Consider the following 24,917-nt stretch of genomic DNA (forward strand, 5'->3'; position numbering starts at 1 on the left):
GTCAAATCATATGTTGTCATCAACAGTCTCTTTCTAATCAAAAACTGAGATTTGAAAAATTGAGAACATAAATTCATATTGATCGTATAATGATCTGTCAGTGGTTTTATAAAAAAAAATGAATGCCATGAATTTAAGCTATATTTGTAGAAAATGTCAACAAGATCTAGATATGGTCCCTAAAATATATCACTTCACATTCACTTATTGGATTAATATTAGTTAAACTGCATACTCATATATAAGTATAAACGACATTCTCGACACTCGAGTTTATGCTCTGAGTAAACTTCACAACATTCACGACATACACAGCATTTAAAACATTCCTGACATTCACAATTTCCCCTTTATACATGTATTAACGGCATTCGCAATACTCACAACATATCGGCATTCACGACAGAAACTACATTCGCTACATTATCGACGATCCCGACATTCACTACATTCACGACTGAAATACACGATATTCACAAATTTCACCATATTCGCAACACTTGAAACTTTCACGACATTCGCGATATTCAAGACATTTTTGACATTCACGACATTTGAGGCATGCAGGACATTCATAGCATTTATATATTTCACACCATTCTTAATATTCGCGACATTCACAATATTCCTGGCATTCAAACCCTTCATAAGATGTGCATCATTTACAACATTCACGGTATTTACAATATTTACAACATTCGCGACATTCACGAAATGTCCTCCACAGCCTTTGTGATGTTTACGACATTAACAGAATTGATATCATGCGCACTATATTTTTCATATTTGCGACTTGCGCGACATTCGCGATATCCACGACATTTACAACATTGTCATTTTAAACTCAAAACCAATAAATTTGACTCAGTACAATTTTTGCTCTCAATATTTTTTTCTATAACATTTGACCATTTTTTTATCAACATAATGAATGAGAGAATGCGATTTTAAAAAGGATAAAACATTTATAATTTTAAATCATATAATGCTGTAATTTGATAAAAGTGTTGAGACTGAGATTGAGATTTGCCCCTGACTTAGAGTATTTTCGTGATATTGGGGCCAGCAGATTTCCATACAAATCAGTTTGTGAAACATACCTTGAATTATGCTTGGTTTACAATTTATTTTCATGTTTTTTGAAATAAAAAAGAACGTGTAATAATTTTGATATAATAGCAGTCAACACACTTTAAAATACATGTACGGATATGGAAGGAAAAACTCGTATGAATTCGAATACTGCTGGCAGTGCTGGCTGTTCTATAAAGAACGAAGAACAACCTATTACAGGGGAGGGAGCCCAGATATACAATACATTATTAATTCAATGCAGTTTTCTCCCTTCTGAAATGTAAGTTAGTTAAATGGACTACATATATCGAGTAGGATTGTTGGTTATATGGAAGAACGTATATCTATACATTACCAATCAATTTATATTTCAGATTCTGCAAACATACTGGCGTTCATACTCTAACTTCTTATTCTTAGTACAGGTATTTAAAGCTGGGTCTTTTCCTCTGCACTGCTATGTATGTTTGTGCAAGTTGAAAAAAATATCCACCCTTGCGTATAAGCGTCTTATGTTTTATGAACATTTTAATGATTCTTATTTCCAAATATCATTGCTAAGAAAAATTGGTCTTTATATATCAATAATGTGTAATAAGCTATATTTTGAAAAACAACAGTATTATCAGTTCATATTACCTCGCTGAAATTGAAGTTAGTATGCAATGATAATAGAACAACACCCCAGTAAACATGTATGGTTGAATCTGAATGATGATCTAATGATGAAGATAATTACGGTAAGATGATGGTGGTCATGACTGTGGCGGTGATGATGATGGTGATGGCGGTCTTCGCTCAAGCCATTCAGCACTATCAGTGCTTTGATTCAAACTCTATCGCAATCTTAGTGCATTCGTAATTGAATCGGACACATTCATGTGTGTAGCTATCGTACAGGCTGTCCTAGTAATTATTCGGTAATAGTGAATACTAGTCTATCTTTTCTCTATGACGATACTAATCAGGAATGGCTGATGTTCCAGTATAACCCGTTACGTATATGGCACGATTTTCTACGTTATCCGAATACGACTCTGTACGATTCAACAGCTTTGCGTATGACTAGTCACGACTCTACGACGATTGATGGCGACGCCTTTAAGATTTTTGACGATAGTACTATGCGAATGCAACACGATTGATTCCATGACTATGCTCAGAGCAGTTCACCGAGTAAGTACCGATCGTGTTTAATACAACATAAATCACTCTTCGTCTTCAATGCTTCGAAGTGTTAGTACTCAATTGCAATTTTGCAAGGTTTGAGACTTTTAGACAATTGTTGCCCCAGAACTTGTGTCATTGATATGTTAATAATTTATTAATTGATAATGCTTTAGTCATAGAGTCACGTTTTGGCCGTCACGCTTATCTACGTTTTAAAACGTGACAACAACGTTACCAAATGCAAGATAACGTTGCTACAACGTGAAATGGAAATTACTGAAATTTTGGACATGTTCATAGTGTGCTGGCGTTTCTCCACAACTTTCAACAACGTCGGGAAAACGCGGTATAACGTAGCAAAAACGTAACAATTAAGCATCACCCTACTCTGATATGTGTTGTCACCTGACAATCGTGTCACAACGGAACTACAACGAGGCGACAGCGCAGCTAGCACATGGCGAAAAAGTGGCACATCGTGGCTGCATTATCACGATTTAGGCTACGATTTATCCTGGTTGACCGTAGCCGTGTGAATCGTGATGAGTCGGTGGCTATGGGCCATGATTTCACTTTCATACGAATAGTGACGAAATACGAATACGAACTATGTTGGTAGTACATAAAGCAGATTACGTGCGATTGTTCCACGATACGGTACGTTCATATACGTATTAACGTCCATCGTCTAGTACGGATTGCCACGATTGCGTTTAGGCTTTACCACGATCTTGGACGATTATTTTTGACCACTTAAGTTTGTTGAGATTGTATTACGACCGATGACGGTGAGTTACGGTGTACCACAAACCAATTTTCATTTTTCTAGACGATTGGAAACATACGAGTAAGGCTTAATTGCATGCTATATCATACAATGTGTAATCGACTGATTTCAAGTCTTAATATGTGAAACTGTCCGCCCACGTTGCGAGAATGCTTGATTATCGTATGTTTTATTTACTTCTCGGCTTGTCTTGTAATTTCTTACAACAATAAGTTATAAGTAACGCGTAGCGATGTGTTTGCACGTTATGGTATTATTCATGGTATTTTCTTATTTAAAATATTACGCGTAATAAATAGTCTATTTAAACTGTATAGTAAACTAACATATATATTTTTCATATTTATTTATTAAAAAATACGTTAAAGGTATGAAATAAATAAATAAAAAAGTTAGTTGCTGTGTGTGATTGTATCACTTCTCGTTGCATGCGTATTAAAAGATACAGCCCAATAGATCTTCGGTCTCATACTACATGTATATGAACTTTACGCAATCATCGAAGTGATACAATCCTGCAGATCAACCGACTGACACACTAATATTCATATTTATAATTTCAGACCACTGTGTGAACCTACATATCTCTAATACAATTAATGTACCGTACACTTAATGCACTTTGGTATTGATCTAAGTATTATTTAATAGTTAGATTACCCATTTGATCCTCAAAATACATAGAAAGAAAATCATAAGTCTAATCTTCGCTGTCCCAACGTGACCTTATACAACCAGTTGTTCTCTTATTCAGTCATTGATGGTACTTTATTTATTCATTCCCATGGGAAAATGTGAAAGTGATCACTCTGCTGGATCTAACCAAAGGCATCGAAATGGTAAGAAACAGTCATCCGTAAAGTGTTCATATTGAAGTTTCGTTTAAAAATATATACAACTTAATTCCCGCATTATTTTTTGTAACGATTTATAATTTTCTTTCTGTCTTAAAGCGGGTTCCATTGATGCCTGTTCGCCAATATATGGATGTTTGCCGCGCATAACTCAATACACATGTAAACAAATAACTTTCATAAATTTATATATGTCATAATTTCCTTCCAAGGGCGGCCCGGTTGCCGGTCCCAGCGGAAGTGGTGGCGACAATGTACTCACAGAGGAGCAGATAGCGGGTATGTCACCGGCACGCCCAATTTATACAACTACAATTAGTCTATCATATTGTGTTAAAATTCATTACGCCCTGGAACGGCAGGAAAGGTTGCTGAATATAGGATCGTGTCTGAAAGGGGCTGTTCGAAGATTACAGGTCGTTTGTTTCAACTACGGAAACATAACATTGCAATGAGCACGGAATGTTGATATTGTTTGGGGGGTTTACCAGAAAACCGGCGAGCGTTTTGTCATTTTGACATTGATTGAAGCGGCAGCTTGGAAGTTGACGATATACGCCGGATGTTGACCGCCCTTGGCTGGACTCCTCTCTCCACCATAATAATTATAGAATTACTCCCTTGTACCTTCAGAGTACCGGCGAGCATTCGATGAATTTGATGTTGACGGAAGCGGCAGTCTGGAGGTGGATGAAGTCCGGCAGATGTTGACGTCCCTCGGCAAGGACATCTCACCGGAAGAGTTGCAGGAGCTGTTTTTCACCATCGACACCAATGGTGTGTGAACATGATGACCAACAGCACTGGCTAATGGTTCATACTTCGGCTTCCTTGTATGGACCGTGAAAATACATTCATTTCAGACTGAATACATGCAAATATAAGGTTCTCAAATTCAAGTCACATAACAAAAGATGAAACCGTTGTTAAAAGTGGAAATAAAACAAATGAAAATGTTTAATCAAGAATATTTCTGTGGCTTAAATTGATTCTCTTATGTTTGGATATGTTTTTATTTTCACTTTCAGGCGACAACGTGTTATCGTTCGACGAGTTCGTACGGCTGTTGGAGAGCGAGGTTCAGGCGAGTCAGACGGAACGCTACCTGCGGGAGACGTTCACCCTCTTTGATCCCGCCGGTGACGGGTACGTGAGCGCCGACCGGTTAAAGACGGCTATCCAGGGCCTTGGATGCGGCTTCACGGACGAGGAACTGGACGAGATGGTTGAGTTAGTGGACACGAATGGGACTGGGGAGATATTCTATGAGGGTGAGATTCACCTCCTTGATGTTATGCACCAGTCAATTGTAACCATGCCCCCACAGGTCCGGAGGTAAACCGGGGATAGCGGGGGAAATTGGCCATGTTTTTACCTTCAAGGTTGGGTTGTGCCGAGTGAATGTGGTGGTTTTGTTTTTGGGCCGAAAATAGCGGGGAATGGGCTTACTTAGGACGTCTCCGGTTTGCGGGGGGAATTTGGCGGCGATTTGACCAGCAGTTTGTCGCAGGGAGGGGATTTTACCAGGGTTTGGCTGAACTGAGAGTCAAAGACCTTGCTATTCTCTGGACCGGGGGAGGGGGCGTGGTTACAATTGACTGGTGCATTATGATAGTTCTCACTGTTTGAAGGGAAGGACATGCACTTTTCAATTAAATGAAACTACATGGATAAACTTGGAGTAAAATATATTTCGAATTTGACTAGATACAAAAAAGTGCATTGCCATGATTGTTTTAAAGAAAGCCACGTTCAGTTTCGTTTCATCACTGCAGGTATCCTTGACCTCATGAGCTTCGAGAATGAAACTCTACTGACAGCCTACCGCAAGGTAAATACAGCGTTTTATTTTCAAAATAGTCTTAGTTGTAGTAGTTGTAGTTGTAGTAGTAGTAGTAGTAGTAGTAGTAGTAGTAGTAGTAGTAGTAGTAGTAGTAGTAGTAGTAGTAGTAATAGTAGTAGTAGTAGTAGTAGTAGTAATAGTAGTAGTAGTAGTAGTAGCAGCATCAGCAGCAGCAGCAGCAGCAGAGATATCATAACGTACTTATGTAATAACCCTATTCAATTTAATATTTTTATAAAGAAAAAAGGGAACCATTTTAGTATCATTTAGTTTCATTTAAATCTCTTTTGAAATACACCTTTAAAGATTTCATAATTAAATGTTGTACATCCGTTTTCAATTTCAACGTGCATATATAACTATAGCAAGCCCCGTAATTCCGGCTTAAATATGTGTTTTAAATTATGCCCATTGACAAGCTGATTATTATTTGTTTCTTTCTACGTTTTGTTTTCGCTTTCACTTAATATTCATATCTTTTTTTTTTTCATTTAAGTTTGCTATTTCCAGGGTATTCTTTATAAACACGATGGATTCTGACCAGTCTTAACCACGTTTATAAAACGAACCACGGCTTAATGACAAAGGTTATAATAGTTTAGACTTAAACACTCAATTCGGACAAATAAACGTAACGTCCTCGGTCGGGTGAGGGGTCCACTTCGTTGGCTTGTACACTTTCGGGAGTGTTCGAAGGCGCCCGAGTCACGTGCCACCGGGCTCATGACAGCCATCGAACCGGTTCTGGTACTCGGCGCTGTTGAAAGTGCACACTTCGAGCGATAAGCGCGCCGCCGCCCGGCCCAGTCCTGGATAAATCTCGACTGGCCGGTGGCCCGCTGGGCTAAATTCCCATTGTAACAATAGGGCCACGGGCGATATCCAACGCTTCTCAGTCTTTCTTAGAATGTCAAGGAGCATAACTCCACATTTAATTTGAAAACCAGAATTATAGGGCCGTGCTACACTTAATTATTGTCATTGATAAATGTCATGCGGTTATCTTTAAAAGTTTCGAGTTACATGTATGTCAAAGATAACTGTTTATGCGCTAGAAGATATCCTTGTGCTATTTTGCGAATTTTATTTTGTCAGTGATGCTAGAGGATTTATCGAAGATCGTATCGTACGATCATATTTTTAAGAATCGATTTCCCTGGGTGGTAATGAGACCAATACTTTTAAGAGCGTTTGCGTAAGAAAAGGCTTATATGAATTTGCAAGTAAATTATTCAATACATTTTTGTGAACCTACCATAAATATAAAACCGAAAATCTTGTTGATCTTACGTCAATTCGTCCTATGTTACTGATATGAGCTTAAGAATTTCTTTTTTAAGGTTTTCGGGAGATTCGTCGATGTTTTCATAGAAAGAATACATCAATTTCATCAGTATCTATTTATCAATATATAAGTATGTATTTATGTATACCCAGCGTTCGCGGATAGAGAAAAAAGAAAAGGATGAGTCCAGTCAGGAAGAACAGGCAGTCGAGCAGCCAGAACAGAAGGTATAGTTCCACTAGGTTCATAGGCAAGTTTCAAATTCAAATGTGAATTTTAAGATCAATACTGTATAACGGAACAATACCAAATTTTGAGGTTCTGCGTAACTCTTCTTTGAGCTCGACACTCATAAAAACCTGCATTCCAATATAAGGGCAGTAATAACCTCGGTTTCCGGATGCCATGCTTGAAAATTCACAATTATATATCTGTGCATAAATGTATTTGCCTTGCATTATGATTTCGATATTGGTTTATTTTTCAGAAAAAGTCCGTTAAGAAGAAAGAAAGAAAAGCTGCACAAACGGACCAGACGTCGTTAGACCAAAAGAAGAACATCGGGAAAGCAGATAAGAACAGCACTAAACCTCTACCAAGACCGAAATATATGGGCCACAAAGCTGTCGCCCCGAAACTGAGAAAAAGTGCACCATGTAAAACTAAAAATAGACCTATTGTGTTGCCCCCTCCTATTACTCAGAGTACGCTAAACAGTACTCAAAATAAGACTACCAAACCGAAAATGCCATACGACGAATGGAAACGTTTAAAACTGCAACAGCAACAGCAACAGAGGACTTTAAAACAAGAGTCAGGGTCTAATGCCAAAGGGAACGCGGAACTGAAAGAAGTGAAACAGGATGCTCCCAAAAGTAGGCGGTCGCCCAGTCCACGGGGACAGCAGTACTTCTCACTCTGGCGGACGGCCTTTATCGACGCCCTAGACAAGCTAAAGGAGAACAAGGTGCTGCCACAAAATGGCGGGTCGAAACAAACTAGATGTTCACCCTTTTCTTAACTAATAGGGTAGCCTTGAGGATATTGCTTTATTTTACGACAGATTCTCAATTGTCGGCATTGTTTCCCCGCTATCGACCAGAGTGATAAGGAGTGAGCTAACATCTAAAAATAAAATAAAAATAAGATTGTTAAAAAATTCACAGTATCACTGAATTCTCCTTTCTTTTCAACCATTGCGTGGTGAAAGGGCGCTGCTCGAGCTACAGGGATAGATAAATTGTTAAGTCATATGATCTGGATCATAATATATATAATGCTGCTTTGAGAGAAGGGGCGGGGGCGGGTGGGGGGTGGGTAGTTTACGATTCTAGTTAAGATAACAACTTGACGTTCTAAAATTTCTAGGTGACGTTACATCCAACAAGTGAACCAGTGAATTAACATTATTGTATCTGTTCACCCGAAACTGAGTATCGTGCAATCTGGATGGCGTTTGAATGACGTTAACGCTGATCAGAAAGTTATTTTTATATTGATTCCAGATCCGGTCCATCGTGTTGACGACTCCTGATATTGTGGAAGCTGATCGAGAGAGAAAGTCAAATGACGCGAAGAAACGTGCATGGCGACCGCGACAATTCGACACTTCGGTATGCTCTAAATCATCAAATTCCCTTGCATAGCAGGTCATGCGGGGGAAGAGGAGGGGGTCAACCCCGTCGCATTCCTTGTCTGGAAATATTGTTATAAGATAAACACTGAAACCAAGTATGATAAGCCCCGCCTACATAAAACCTATAATTGTTATTGCACACCTCTTTAGGGACACGTTGTTGTAATTAAAAAGTCTAGACCTAATTAATTATACAATGTAGCAGAAATACTATAAATAATAAACCTGCTATTTCTTCGTTACAGCGTTCGGTGGAGGATATCAGAAGTGAAAGAAGTGGGTCCCCGGAAGTTATCAAATTTCGGGGATCATACACCAAGCGTCACCGGGCCCGGCTCGCCCTGGAGACGAGTATGCGTCAGCAGCTGGAGCAAGTGCAGCGCGTAGTGGCCGCCAATCTGGCACGTGCGTCACAGAGCACCGGGGATCAGCAGCTCAGTGAGCGCCGCAGCGAGATTATCACACGATCAGGGCTAAAGAGGATAAGGAAAGTTCGAGCTTAGTTTATAAAGTCATGAATTACAAAAAAACAACACTTGGCGTGTTCAAGCATCCGCATGCTCAAAAAACACTAAACTGTGGAATGTGCTTTCTAATTTCGCACTTCAGTCTGAAGAATTATTTTGAATAAAGATATATGAACCTCCCAATGATGTCAAGGTTACAGTGACATCTTGTGTGTTGTTTATCAATTGATTTAATAAAATTAAACTATATGATCATTTCCATTAATGGCGGCAACAGCTTTCATAGCGTCCCACGATGCTGGCAATCCATCAATCCGCTTTAGAACTGCTGAATGGGACACTATTTCATGCTTTCATACAATTATCACTCATGACAGATACAGATATTGATGATATTAAAGGATCTGTTTCCATGGTTACTACGAAAAAGAGTGCGATGCTGTCTATACGCTGTGTATGAGAAACCTATTCATATTCCTGCGCAGATTGCGGGCCGTTAGCTACCTCAGTGCGCTGGCTCAGGAATGCTAGTGAAGTGATATTGTGTGGGCGCGGGACCTTGGATTTCTCATAGTTTAAAATTTACACGGCACGTTTGAGCTTATACTGAGAACTGATACTTTCCGTTTGTTCTGTTTTGTGTGAATGGTGCAACATATTCCTTTACTGCGGATTTTGTGTGATTAAACAGATATCCTACTTCGTGCGTACGCTCCGGGTTGAGATCAGTCAACTGATAAGGAAACATCTTGAAATATGGGTTTCAACACGGCGTCTGTGTGGTTGAAAGTGTCGGTGGTATGTCTTGCTCTAGCTACCCTCGTGTTTGTAATCGGTTTCGCCACCGTGAGTTGGATGTCGTATGGCGGCGCCTATGGGTCGAGCGACTACGGCCTGTGGCGGCACTCCGGATGTGACCGCTCTCGGTGCTGGTCGTATAAGATCTCGGGTTATTGGCTCGACGTACAGGGATGGGAGGGTGAGTACAAAGTACAAGCACTGGCGAGGATGAAGCCATACCCTACCCATTGCGTATGTGATTTGCATATAATTATGACAATAGCATTTAAACGACCGGTCAATTATATGAAACATCAAGGGTTTAAGCACTTTCAATACAGTGTAGTATTACTAAGTACTACATGTAGTACAAAAAAATGTATATGCATGGCAATGACATTGTTTCTAGGCGGTAACGTTTGAATGTTTCATCATGAGTAATATTCATCAGTCATCAATCACGCCCTGAGCCTGGGCATAAAACTAATTAGGCTGTGGTATCTCGGGTTTTCCCAGGTGAGTTTGGCACTTTGTCAGCCTGTAGCTACTTAATACGACTGTGTGTATCGATCAATAATGGCGCTGCAAAAAAACAATGAGTTAGATGTGCTTAATTTATTTTGCATGATTTTGTTTTGCCAAATAATTTGTTCTGTTCAAAATAAAGAAAATACAGGTATATTGTTGATATCATGATTCATTTCGTATCTGAGTAGCCTGTTGCATTGTTGTATTAATGTTTTGCTATGAACGAGTGGTATGAGTGAACATAACCGTTCTTTGTTACCACACATTTATCGCTAGTTCTGACCCTCTTCCGACTCCAAAAATGCAAATGTCTATAAGGAGTTACTCTATTTACTTTTGTTTTAAATATGCAGCAGTTTAATGCAAATATGTTTAGCTTTATAGAGTCAGCTATAAACTGGTCATACTCACCACAAAAGTTACCTGGGTGAACACATTAATGTGTCAGTTTTGAACTAACAGGCGGGCAATTTCACCGGGGGATATGTTGTAACGTTTACCGGGTATACTTTATCCTCTCAGGACTGTGAATGTGCAGTTTGTTGGTCGTCATTAAAGTAGGTCAAGTGGGTCCCCCTGAGTACTCTGATTGAACATGGCACTCTCACGTTTGTTTGCTGAAATGAACATTTTGTGTTGGTGGGTTTTCGTGGCAAGAAGGCAAAACCAGAAAACACGACAAAGTATCAGAAATCAGCCGCCATAATGGTGCCAACTAGAGTTATGAATGGTGTAATAATTTGTTTCACAGTCGTTGTTAAATAAATATTAAAGTTTAAGCTAAATTATATACTCTGCTGTAGACTGGTACCAAGCGACGCGGGCGTTCGAGTGTGTTGGGCTGATCTGCCTGGGTCTCGCCCTACTTATCACCTTCCTGTTTGTGTTCGTCGACCGCTGCAAGAAGCGCTCCGCCCTCATCGCGACCATCGTCTTCACCTTCGCCGCAGGTACAGGATAAATTATATTGTGTAAACGTTGTTTCCAACAGGTTCCATGCATTTTAGGCTTAGTGTGTATTAAATACTGTACCGTATATATTATATATGAATACAGTAATAGATGCCAACTATTTAAATATATAACATGTTCGAACGTTTAGAAATTCATTTACGATGATGAAACTTAAAAAAATAAAATAAACTCTAAAAACCTAAACTGAATACATAAAAAGATAGAACCGGGGAAATATGGGCATATGAGTAGTTGATAGTAGCGATTGCTAGGCTGTAACACAGAGGTATCGCATTCGGAACTCCTCGGCCATTTTTATCGAAAACAACTTTGGAAGTATATGGACGGACTGTTTACAATGTCAGAAATCTGGTCTTTTTAAGTCCGCTGCATGTTGATCGCGTTGACATTTAATTTAGCAGTTAAGCGTAATGACTTAACACTTGGGAACTTTAAAGTTGCACTCTCACAGATTAACAATTTTGACATTTTTTTAGTGTTTGTCTTGGAATGAGCCAATTTCTGCGTAAAAATCTGCAAACCAGTGATATAAGCCTGCTGACAAGAAATCAGATCGCAGATTTTCATATTTCCGTTCGAAAATTATTGTTTTATGGCTAAAAGCGTTACTAACGGTTTAAGAAAATGCATAAAGCATCATTTTTTTAAACTTAAATCTGAAAATCTGCGATCCGATGTTTTGTCAGCAGTCTTATAATCTCTGGTTTTCTTGCACTTTCGCATAAATTGGCTCCTTCGAAGACAAATAATAATACAGTTGTCAAAACGTTTAATCTGAGAGTGCAGCTTTAATTATGTTTGCAATAATACACTTCACTGGCAATCAAATTAAACTTAGATTAAGAAATACAAGCTAGAACACTACACTTAATTAATATATAATATAATTCAAAGTTTTACGAACTACTTCTACTGATGTACCCGCATACATCCGAGGTTGTTTTCGATAAAAAATGGCCGAGGATTTCCGAATGTGAGACAACGATGTACAACAGGTATTATGTAACACTGGAGACCATAAACATTGCAGCGAATTTGTTTTAACATTCGAATGTATTTTGTTTATGTTTTACAGGCTATGTTTACATGTTTACGTCTGAACATATTTATATTTTCCCTATGAGACAGATGGTTAAGTTATTCATGAATAAGACGTATACGATCAAGCCGAGAGTGCTGCTTCGGGTCGATCTGGCCCCAATTTCTCGAAACGTTTTAAGTCTATTATAACAGGATTAAGCTAAGCTCGCTATTTTTGCTTTTCAATAATTTGTATAATATTAACTTTGATTATAGTTCTTATACTTAAGATAGGAACAATCTTTATGATAATCTCAATAAACCATTTTTCGTTTATAAAAATTCTATACAAGTATGATTTTGGCTAATTGAAATAAGCTACTTAAGCCTGTTAAGCATAAGAAGTTTTGAGAAATTGGGGCCAGACGTTCCCATGTGTCTACCACAAGAAGTTTCAATCAATTCGCAAAAGATGCTTGTCGTTATGCTGCACGCCGTAATAGTTATTGTACGTCAGAATCAAACGAACACTGACCTCCCGACATCTTTTGTTTTGACACAAATATACAATTAGTAACCGTACTTCCTGTTTCCGTTTGTTTCAGTGTTGGCGATGGTCATCGGGTTCCTCATATTCGCTCTCAAGTTTGACGACGTGCACGCGGCATACGGGGTCGGCTGGTCCATGGGACTGGCCATCGCTGGCGCCATCCTAGCGTTCATCGCCGGCGTCTTCCTCGTCATCGAGCTAAAGAAATAGACCGTCGGCGTATACTGTGCCCAGGGAGGGTGGCGCGAGTTTGAAGTGATCAATAGTTTTAATATCGTTAATAAATTTCATGCATCATGTAATGTATATCATTTTTATACACGCATTTGTGTCTAGTAACTCGAAAGTTTGGCTGAATGAAGTAAAATGTTCGCTTATTTTGGTCCCTTGTTGTAGATCAGCAGCAGTGATACATATTTATAAGCTGAATGGAAAAAACGACGTATTTTTTGTATCTCATGAAAACACCTGATCAAGTCGCAATGTGAAACGAAATCTACCAAGTGTGGCACACGAACGGATGCCCCGCTGTGGAAGGACGCTTTGGAAGGACGCTTAACATACCATAACATGTAACGAGATCTACCAACAGTGACTCGTATGTCAAAAAAGCTACTATCTACGACATCCGATATTTACAGACCGGATATGATAAAACTAATGCTGAAAACACGTAACTTGCCTGTTTGCACGTTGAGGAAATATTCTCGGAATGAGCAACCGACATTTACTTCAAAAGTACTTACTTCGTTAAGTTGGAAATATACCAGTGCAAATTTACGGGATGATAAGAAATTTGTTTGATAGTAAACAGTTCAAAATTATTACTCAAAAAGAAACAAAGTTTAAAATAGTAACGTGGCATTCTTGCATCAAAGGAAACAATATAACATGGACAAAATTTAGACATTTTATACGGGTTTCCAGGATAGAAATTATATTTGCATAATTGTGTCTGTAGAACACATTACTCATTTTTCGTTACCATGGTTATGTTATCATTTGCAAATGTTTGATGTTTACCGATTATATTTTCTATAATATTTTTTTATTGCTGTTTATGTAGATAATATGTATGTTTTAAATACTCGTATTAAGTGCTTTACTATGCCACGCGTTGCAAATACATGTGCTTATTTCTACAAGGGGGCCTTTGAGTCAGTCTCATCAAATATCCTGGGAATTATATGAAACGTCTTCTGAAATATGGGACTGGCGTTTGCCAATGTTCATGTATGTTCTGCTTTCACAGCAAGTTAATAAACATAGATCCACAGGCAGTAACCCACTTGTTAACAGGTAAAGAAAAAGTAGCAATATTTTCCTAGGCATGGCGGGGAAACAAGCGCTCCATTTCCATCATAGCGTATGTATTTTGCAACGATACTGCATACTTACCGTGCCAACTTACTGATGTATACAGACTTCCAGCAGTGTGCCTCAATAATTATCGTTAATGTTTTGTAATACGATATATACTGTATAAACTAGTGCTATATGTATGCTAGAGTTGCAACTATTTCATAGTTAAGACATATTTTTCATTGCTTGGAATTTCTGGTACATGTTTTGGCAGATTGATTTTTGATTTGTTTTGTGTTTATCATTCGAACCGTCTGCTTCTATACAACAATCTTGCCATTTTTATACTCATTTGATTCAGGTGATTACTATATGTCTATTAGAATTAATGTCCATTGTAGTCGTAGGTTTTTACTGAACCTTTTAGTGTTTGTTTGTTTTCCTTTTGTTTTTGTTTTCTTTTTAGCTCCTTTTAAAACTCGAGGTTTTGTCGTATTCTCGGTATCGTCTCCGTCGGCGAGAAACTTACCATAGGTATATAAGGGTTATGAAACTTGGTACATTATTTACTGGTTATCATCGGTAGCAGACCCATACCTCTATCTTGTTAAGTTATGCTCCGTCTGTCAACACAACTGTAAAGAACGGACGAGCGTTGACGTCCGCTGGTGGTCCTCTTGTTTAACAAGTGCTGCGCGTGTCGTTTGTGAGTTTTGTTTCTGTAAAAACTGAACCTGCATTTAACATTAATTAATAAACTTGTAAACTCTGACGAGGAATTTCTTGCCTTTCTTTTAGATCAGGACGTGATAATTACTTCAAGCTTATAACCGCTGACATTTAACAGGACGTGATAATTACTTCAAGCTTATAACCGCAGACATTTAACTCATTGTTTGCGTCTACCATGTTGATTTATATCTTTGTGGGGACAAATTGTGAGATAAACAACACATCGGTGGACATTTAATGCCTAACATAAATCTGCATTAATCATGGACTGTTAACCTTAATTTAATCTCATTTCCTTAAAGTGACACTCATATTCAAAATCAATACATACACATGTATAACAAACATAAAATTTGAGTGATGGACCTTTAACTACTTAGTACTAAATAATGCATTGATGGAAACTATTAATTACCGAATACACGATTGTAAACTTGTAGTTAATAGCTGAACGCCTAAAATATTAAATGATTGGTGAGTGCTAAAATATATACTGTGATCTACAATCGTCTCATAAGGTAGAAAGACCGTGCTTTCTGCACATTTTGTTTAATTTAAACTCGGTATCCTTTATAAGAACCATGTTGTTCGACATTTGTTCATATTGTTTTTGGAATATTTAAACATTTGTATTGATTGTGGTAAATTTTATTTGGGAGAAAGAGTGCATCTATTAGCATTGAATAGCACAAACGCCAACACACAATCAATAATCAACGATGTATACTCATACTCATGCTTTCCCCAGCCACAAAGACACCACACATGAATTCCTGTCGGCAACATGATTCGATATCCTGTACTTCTACATCTGGACCGCTAGTCTTAACCAATGGACCTCTTGTAGCTACCTCTCGACCCATAGTCGTAACATCTGAACAGCTAGTCTTTACCTCTGTACCTCTTGTAGCTACCTCTCGACCCATAGTCGTAACATCTGAACAGCTAGTCTTTACCTCTGTACCACTTGAAGCTACCTCTCGACCCATAATCGTAACACATGGACTGCTAGTCTTTACCTCTGGACCACTTGTCGGTACATCTTGACCCAGTGTCGTAACATCTTGGCCGCTAGTCTTTACCTCTGCACTTCTTGTCGGTACATCTCGACCCATAGTTGTAACATCTGGACCGCTAGTCTTTGCCTCTGGACCTCTCGTCGCTTCCTCTCGACCCATAGTCGTAACATCTTGCCCGCTAGTCTTTACCTCTGGACCTCTTGTCGGTACCTCTCGACCCATAGTCGTAACATCTTGCCCGCTAGTCTTTACCTCTGGACCTCTTGTCGGTACCTCTCGACCCATAGTCGTAACATCTTGCCCGCTACTCTTAACCTCTGGGCCACTTGTCGGTACCTCTCGACCCAAAGTCGTAACATCTTGCCCGCTAGTATCTACCTCTGAACATCTTGTCGCTACCTCTCGATCCAGAGTCGTAACATCTTGCCCGCCAGTCTTTACCTCTGGACCACTTGTCGGTACCTCTCGACCCATAGTCGTAACATCTGGCCCGCTAGTCTTTACCTCTGGACCTCTTGACCTCTTGTCGGTACCTCTCGACCCATAGGCGTAACATCTTGCCCGCTAGTCTTTACCTCTGGACCTCTTGTCGGTACCTCTTGACCCAAAGTCGTAACATCTGGCCCGCTAGTCTTTACCTCTGGACCTCTTGTCGGTACCTCTCGACCCAAAGTCGTAACATATTGCCCGCTAGTCTCTACCTCTGAACATCTTGTCGGTACCTCTCGACGCATAGTCGTAACATCTGGCCCGCTAGTCTTTACCTCTGAACATCTTGTCGGTACCTCTCGACCCATAGTCGTAACATCTGGCCCGCTAGTCTTTACCTCTGAACATCTTGTCGGTACCTCTCGACCCAGTGTCGTAACATCAGCCTACTAGTCTTTACCTCTGGGCCTCTTGTCGTTACCTCTCGACCCATAGTCATAACATCTGGGCCGCAAGTCTTTATCTCTGGACATCTAGTCGTAACCTTTTTGCCAATAGTCGTTAACTCTTGACCTCTAGTCAAAATTCATGGACCTTTAGCCGCTAGTCGTTACCTATGAACCGCTAGTCGTTACCTATGAACCGCTAGTCGTTACCTATGGACCGCTAGTCGTTACCTATGAACCGCTAGTCGTTACCTATGAACCGCTAGTCGTTACATATGAACCGCTAGTCGTTACCTATGAACCGCTAGTTGTTACATATGAACCGCTAGTCGTTACCTATGAACCGCTAGTCGTTACCTATGAACCGCTAGTCGTAATTTCTGCGCCACTGGAGCAAAAAGTAATAAGTATGTTATATTATGATTTTTAAGATGCATTAACAAACTGAATTTTAGCAACATTGTATATACAGTTGTCTACATTCAAACATATTTTGAAACCAAACTACATGTATCATTAATTTTGTTTGTCAACATTTCAAGCTATCATGTAATAGGTTGAAAGAATTGTTCAAGCTGCATTGCAGGCTTAATCTTTAACTATCCAAATTACAGTGTGGACATACCACGTGGTTTGTGACGTCACATTTAGTTATAACGTGAAGTAAAATACCGCTCGACTCAAAAAGGATTATAGCTGTAAGTGTGTTATTTTTATATCAATTTTTATAAAACCTAGCGGAGGCTAAGCGGAAAATTGTACACTACACTCGGTTACTAAGCGGCATGTTGAGTAATTTATAGTTTTTTTTCAAAAATCGTGGGCAAATGCTGAAAATGGACAAAATATTGTTTGTTATGACGAGAAGCAAATTACGTTTCTGGTCCAAAAAGTTGTTTATATATATATTCACCATGTTTGCCTTAAAACGGAAGTCTCGGAATGCATATTCTATCCTCAGGATATATACATACCTACAAATAAGACATACAGTATATAGAAATACCAAATGTTTGTATTTTGTTATGACGAAAAGCAAAACCTATTTGGTTATGACGAAAAGCAGTTTTTAGGAACAATTGCCGACCTATCTCCATCTTGCAATGAGCCCACTTTGAACCTGTTTTGCAATGAGTATCGGTTATGTTTTACAGCAATTAAAAGACATATACATGTATGACAACTACATGTCACTGCTAAGTATGTCACTCAATTTATTGATCAGAAAACGTCATGATTCCAACATCACGTTGCATGTTCTTCTTAAGCTTGTCTGGTATTTTTTGACAAAAATGGAGATTATGTGTCGTCAGTAGGTTAGAAGTGCACCTACATGTAGTTCACATTAATTGTGTTTCAATTAAAACCCTTAAAACATTTGTATGTAAGTTAAACAAACGTTCATTGAAGTAAACGTTGCCATTTTGTCTTTTTTCATTATCAAACTTGCAGAAGTTTGTTTACATCTCACCAAAATGTGGATAATGTGCTTGCAATAAACAAAATGGGGGTTAAGGAACAAAAAATCGGCCAGGAAACGTGTACAACCGAGCAATAACCAAGTTTTGAAAATAGGAATATATACATGCAAGCACAGTTACAACATGCATCGATATGCCATATTTGCCGAGAAAATACGAAAACTTGTGGATAAAATCAACACGTTTATTTGTAAACATTGCCTCCTAAGCCACAATCTTTTCAATAACTTTTTATCTTTAAAGTTATGATACCTAACTAAGATGTCGATCGAAGAATATGTTTTTCGCCACATACTGGACGCATACATTTTTCAAAATTTAAAGAAAAAGTCCACTTACCAGGCAAAAGTTGGTTCCTGAATCAGTACTTTGCATTCTAAATCCGCCATTTTGTTTGCCATGAAACATTTTTCTCATTTAATGTTTGCATGAAACGAAATTACGTCCTCCCCCTTGTGTTTTCTTTGCTCGCCTGCAGCGCTTCCCCACGGCAAGGGGAGGCCGCATCATTCTGAAAAAAAGAAAACATTTTGTTTGATTTAATCATTGACCCTCTTTATTGTGCCGATAAACATGGTTTTGCTTCAGTTGTTCGACATCAAGGTTTATCTCTATGTATCCACTTTAACATATGTCTATCAATATGCATTTAATCAAGTTGCACTTCTAACCTACTGACGACACATAATTTCCATTTTTGTCAAAAAATACCAGACAAGCTTAAGAAGAACATGCAACGTGTTGTTGGAATCATGACGTTTTCTGATCAATAAATTGAGTGAAATACTTAGCAGTGACATGCAGTTGTCATATATGTATATGTCTTTTAATTGCTGTAAAACATAACCGATACTCATTGCAAAACAGGTTCAAAGTGGGCTCATTGCAAGATGGAGATAGGTCGGCAATTGTTCCTAAAAACTGCTTTTCGTCATAACCAAATAGGTTTTGCTTTTCGTCATAACAAAATACAAACATTTGGTATTTCTATATACTGTATGTCTTATTTGTAGGTATGTATATATCCTGAGGATAGAATATGCATTCCGAGACTTCCGTTTTAAGGCAAACATGGTGAATATATATATAAACAACTTTTTGGACCAGAAACGTAATTTGCTTCTCGTCATAACAAACAATATTTTGTCCATTTTCAGCATTTGCCCACGATTTTTGAAAAAAACTCTAAATTACTCAACATGCCGCTTAGTAACCGAGTGTAGTGTACATTTTTCCGCTTAGCCTCCGCTAGGTTTTATAAAAATTGATATAAAAATAACACACTTACAGCTATAATCCTTTTTGAGTCGAGCAGTATTTTACTTCACGTTATAACTAAATGTGACGTCACAAACTACGTGGTATGTCCACACTAAATTAGAGAGTGTCGCTTTAAAAACCGATAGCCCTGGACTTCTGCATGTTTTGGTAGTGATCGACAGCAGCACTCAAATATCGGAAGGTTTAAGCTGTACAAACCCTGACTAAGCAACCAAGGGACATCTGAATGTTTATTGAACTTAATGCCAGGGATACACACACTAAAACTTGAATAACTTGACGTAATTACCATACCTTCATCTTGTTAGTATTTACTTTTTCATGATGAATGGTGTGGTAACATTCTTAATTATACGTCTCTTCCGTCTAATGATGTTTGTCTACTTTTATAATAACTTCTAAATTTAAAGAAAAACTCCTACATAATTTTGTTTTCGTATTCTTCACTTATTTTATCCCATCACAAAAGTTGGAGACTGACCCGTGCTGCAAAGTAATAGTTGGTGTTTATTTTAGGTTTTCTAAACGATAAGTCAGCGCAGCCCGGCGGCCACTATTCGTTTAGAAGAATAAAAATAAATGCTAACTTTCTTAGTGCTCAGTGCGAAATGCAGCGCGAATGCCTTTATATTGCTTAGTGCGCATGCGTGAGATTCAAATAAGTCCAAATTAATAAAACCAATTAAGAACTAATGGAAACTGGCTGTTGTTTTCTTTACTTCATGGACATTTGGCGGTTTTGTTATCTGTTTAATGGATGTTTGATTGTCAGAGCTCTTCAAAATTATTATATGTGATAGATCTGTCCGGTTATATCTCAATGACAGAGGAATGTGCCTGAATCATTTATAATAATGATGACCAAAAAAACTGCTTTTAGATGGTCCATTACCGGGTTAATGCCCCCTGCCAATAGCAGACCACTGCTTTCAGTATTTAATTTATTTCACGGCTTTGCCACTGCATTGTGGCGATGTGTATTTGCATGCATAAAACACAAGTCGTGCATGTGTCAGGCACGCACGATAGTAATGCTCATCTTGTAATGTCAGAAACCGGATCCATCATAAAAACATATAATGATTATAGGTGATTGAAAATAATTATTAATCCTTCAAATAGCTTCGTCTCCCGAGTCGCCCTAATACGATTTGTCAATTAGGTATTTATGAATGTTCTCTATATTTAAAGTTTTAACACTGATAAGGTTCTTCAATATTTGAAGAAGTGCTTAAGATGAAATTAAGAGTAATTGTCAACACATGTTTCTATATACCGACGTAAATGTGTTGACTACCACAAAAGATACATTGTTCATTTTTTTCCAAATAATGGCTCTCTTATGCACATTAAAATTTTGTAAATCTTAATTGACTTTTTACATTAGCAGTTTTCCTTAAGTGTGGAATTTAAGTTTTCATAAGGTTGGGTTCTCTATTACTTTGCAGTAACATCTTCCGGATATAGATATGGTAAATTTATTATTGTTATTATTATTATTATTATTATTATTATTATTATTATTATTATTATCATCATTAATTTTATTATTATTATTATTATTATTATTATTATTATTATTATTATTATTATTATTATTATTATTATTATTATTACTGATAAATGAAAATTGAAAATTATTACCATTTTAAGCCAGTTATCAAATCATTTAAATATGTTTTAACTTTAACAGACTGACGAGACACGTAAGTACTATATGTATATTCCATTGAAATAGGTAGTTTTAGTTGCGTGAATTAATAAATGAAAAACACTAAATTGTACTTGAAAACGGAAAATTGTAACAAAAGCACCTAACACAGCTGTGGAAGTAGTGCCTGCGAAAAAGCAGCGTGGATAGTGGTAACGGTAACAGAAGCTGTAGCAGCTGCAGCAGCGTTAGAATCAGTAGAAGCAGTAACAGACATGTAATTGCAAGAAAGACCGAGCAGGAGGCTAGTAGCGCTAGTACCGGTACTTCTAGCAATAGTACCACCTGCATTTGTAGTTGAAGCAGTAGTAGGTAGTAGGCAGCAGTAAAAGTTAAAGTATGAGTAAAAGTAGTAGAAGCAGTAGTAGAAGTAGTAGTACTACAAGAAGCAGCAGTAGTAGGTGGCAGCAGCACTAGTGGGTGGCCAAAGAAGTGGGTATCAGCAGCATTAGCAGAATCAGCAGCAACTGTAGTTTTAGAAGCAGCAGTAGTAGGTGGCAGCAATAGTAGGTAACATCAACAGAACTACCAGCAGCAGAAGTAGTAGCAGCAGCAGCAGTAGCATCAGAAGTAGGTGGCAGCAGTAGTAGGTAACATTAAAGAACTACCAGCAGCAGAAGTAGTAGCAGCAGCAGCAGTAGCATCAGTAGTAGGTGGCGGCAGTAGTAGGTAACATTAAAGAACTACCAGCAGCAGAAGTAGTAGCAGCAGTAGCAGCAGTAGTAGGTGGCAGCAGTAGTAGGTAACATCAACAGAACTACCAGCAGCAGAAGTAGTAGCAGCAGCAGCAGTAGCAGCAGTAGTAGGTGGCAGCAGTAGTAGGTGGCAGCAGTAGTAGGTAGTATCAACAGAACTACCAGCAGCACAAGTAGGATCGTAAGAGAAGTAGGCTAGTACCAGCAGCGTTGGTAGTAGAAGCGGAAGAAGTAAGTAGCAGCAAAGTAGTAGTAGTAGTAGTAGTAGTAGTAGTGGTAGTGGTAGTGGTAGTGGTAGTGGTAGTGGTAGTGGTGGTGGTGGTGTTGGTGATGGTAGTAGTGGTAGTGGTAGTGGTAGTGGTAGTGGTGGTGGTGGTGGTGGTGGTAGTAGTAGTAGTAGTAGTAGCACCAGAAGCAGAAGCAGTAGCAGTAGCAGTGTAATAGTAGTAGTAGCAGATGCAAAAGCAAAAGCAGTAGCAGTAGCTGCAGAAGCAGAAGCAGAAGCAGTAACAGTAACAGTAGTGGAAGTAGTTGAATCAGTAGCTTAAGTAGTAGTAGAAGTAGAAGTTGTAAAAGTAGAAGTAGTAGTAGAAGAAGTAGTAAATAGTACAGATGAATTTTACTGTTTCTTACAAAGTTAAAAGATAAAGGCATCTTAACAAGAGCATTGATTCTGAAAAAGTCCACATGTGAGGAGGACTTACCTCGTATCCATTGATGATTAAATTGAAGGTGGAGAACAACCTTGTGATTTGCACAGCATTTTTATCCGATCCGGCATATGCTTAGTTACTTTTTTTCGCTAGTATTGTAGTAATAGTGAGTAATCACACATTTATTTATGAAGAATTTGTGTCATTGGTAGTTGATGCTGCAGTAACAACGGTCATATAGATGTAGCACTCAATAAATCGTTCGTTTGGTTGATGGCTGAATGATTGTGTTCGATCCGTGACTGGAGTGCGTGAACACCGCAGACTACAGCTGTATACTGTTCATTTATAAATTGAACCAATAAACACTGTTTTATATAAATTATAGACTAGAAAACACTGTTTTACATAAACACTAACCTAGAAAACACTGTTTTATACATAAATACTTAACCACACCTACTGTTTTATATCAATACTGAACTAGAAAACACTGTTTTATATAATTTCTAAATGAGAAAATACTGTATTATAAAAACACTGTTTCTTTGGATATTGAACAAGAAAATATTGCTTGTGTTAAAGTTAATTAAAGGATTTGCAAGCTTTTAATGCAGATGTGCAACTAAACCATGAACGTCATTTCACTGCCATGCAGAGATACGGAAGACGTTTGACGTGTTTGACGTTGAGTGTGAGGGGAAAATACCCGTCGTGGAGCTGGAGAACGCCCTCAGAGTGGCGCGACTTAATCCTACTCCAACAGACCTGGACACGTTGAAACAGAGGCTTGGCAATCCGGGTACGTGGCTTATATGGGCTGGAAACCCGGCTAGGTTTCTTATTTGTATATAAACTATGCAGGTTGGGGTTAGGATTGTTTTAAATATCAAAATTATGTTGCGAAAATTATAAGATAAACTAATAGAGTGATACATACAAGGTCAGTCCAAACAACTTAGTTCTACATTTCATCACAGTTATTGTGCTGATAACTAATTGAAAGTTGCAATTCATAACTAGATAACCAGCTACTGGTAGAAGCCAAAACGCATGTATTGATAATTGATCACACGAATCTTATCAAGTTAACCAGTTATTATGTAACATATTAAGTAAAATTCTCTATTTATAACTAGTTAACCTGTTAGTGTTTTACAGCTTAAAAAGGTAATAGGTGACAGTTTCGGGCACTTTCAAGCCTGATATTGTCTCATGATATTTATCGTTCCGTAAAGGTTTCGCGAATATTAACTAGATAGCTAAATAATTATCGCGAAAAATGAGTGGTTGACACGAGACAATTCGCGAACGTTAACTGGTTATATAACGGTAGTAATATGCCACAATACTTCTCTACTCGCCAGATGAGATCACGTACGAACAGTTCTCGGAGGTTGTCGAGGAGCTGGGTAGGAAGGACCAGGCGGCGGAGCTCAGAGATGCGTTCCGCTGCTTCGACCCGGCCGGCCGCGGCTACATCAGCAAGGAGCAACTGCGTGAGATAGTAGCGCCGCTTCTTGGAGAGGAATTACCGGAAGTGGAGTTTCAAGCCATCATCGACGGCGCCGACCTGGACGGGGATGGAAAGATTGACATAGAGGGTAAGGAACGGCCCTTGAAGGGTGATAATAAGAAACATTTTGATAGTGGAACATAAGTTAAAGACAAACCGATCTTTAACTCATGATGTTGAGAGAAACTACAACATACGTGCAAATACCTTTTTTTCGGAATGTCAGTAATAACCGACCGACCTTTTAATGCTGACGACTCTTTTCTTGTAAGCAATGCTCGTATTAGTACGAACTGTGTGTTATTGAATCGGCATGCTCTTGCAGTAAACAGTTCATTTACAAAAACGCAGCATTGATAAATGTGTGTTTAATTTTATTGCAGAGTTTGTTGCATTTATGATGGGCGATTAACAGGCCGGCCAAAGACCGTATCACGTCGCACCCAACAGACCGGCCAAAGACCGTATGACATCGCACTCAACAGGCCGACCAAAGACCGTATGACGTCGCACGCAACAGGCCGGCCAAAGACCGTATGACGTCGCACTCAACTGTTCTCACCATTTTTATATCATTATGACTTCATTATTTTTCATTTTTATGGAATAAATATCAATGATTTCGGTTTCATTGTGTTATCAATATTATTTGCCGAAAAATTGTTGATGTGGCAAAATTTGCT

The 24,917-nt window shown here is 38.5% G+C and overlaps 1 protein-coding gene and 1 long non-coding RNA gene across 3 annotated transcripts; both read left to right on the plus strand.

Annotated features, from left to right (window-relative positions):
• The first annotated feature begins 9,381 nt into the window (after window positions 1-9,381).
• LOC128208757 (uncharacterized) lies at window positions 9,382-15,043 on the plus strand. The gene is made up of 3 exons (XM_052912316.1): window positions 9,382-10,095; window positions 11,228-11,374; window positions 13,025-15,043. The coding sequence occupies exons 1-3, from the start codon at window positions 9,873-9,875 to the stop codon at window positions 13,177-13,179; spliced, it is 525 nt and encodes a 174-aa protein (XP_052768276.1). The 5' UTR covers window positions 9,382-9,872; the 3' UTR covers window positions 13,180-15,043.
• Window positions 15,044-19,719: 4,676 nt separating this feature from the next.
• Window positions 19,720-24,863, plus strand: LOC128208758 (uncharacterized). Of its 2 annotated transcripts, XR_008256882.1 has the most exons (6): window positions 21,118-21,131; window positions 21,353-21,365; window positions 22,931-23,051; window positions 23,377-23,520; window positions 24,086-24,322; window positions 24,618-24,863. It is a non-coding gene; the product is annotated as an uncharacterized LOC128208758 (long non-coding RNA). The 2 variants fall into 2 exon arrangements; XR_008256883.1 differs by lacking the exon at window positions 21,353-21,365 and having other exon boundaries at window positions 19,720-21,131.
• Window positions 24,864-24,917: the final 54 nt, after the last annotated feature.

Source organism: Mya arenaria, chromosome 11 (assembly GCF_026914265.1).
Source record: "Mya arenaria isolate MELC-2E11 chromosome 11, ASM2691426v1".
NCBI classification, from domain to species: Eukaryota; Metazoa; Mollusca; class Bivalvia; order Myida; family Myidae; genus Mya; species Mya arenaria.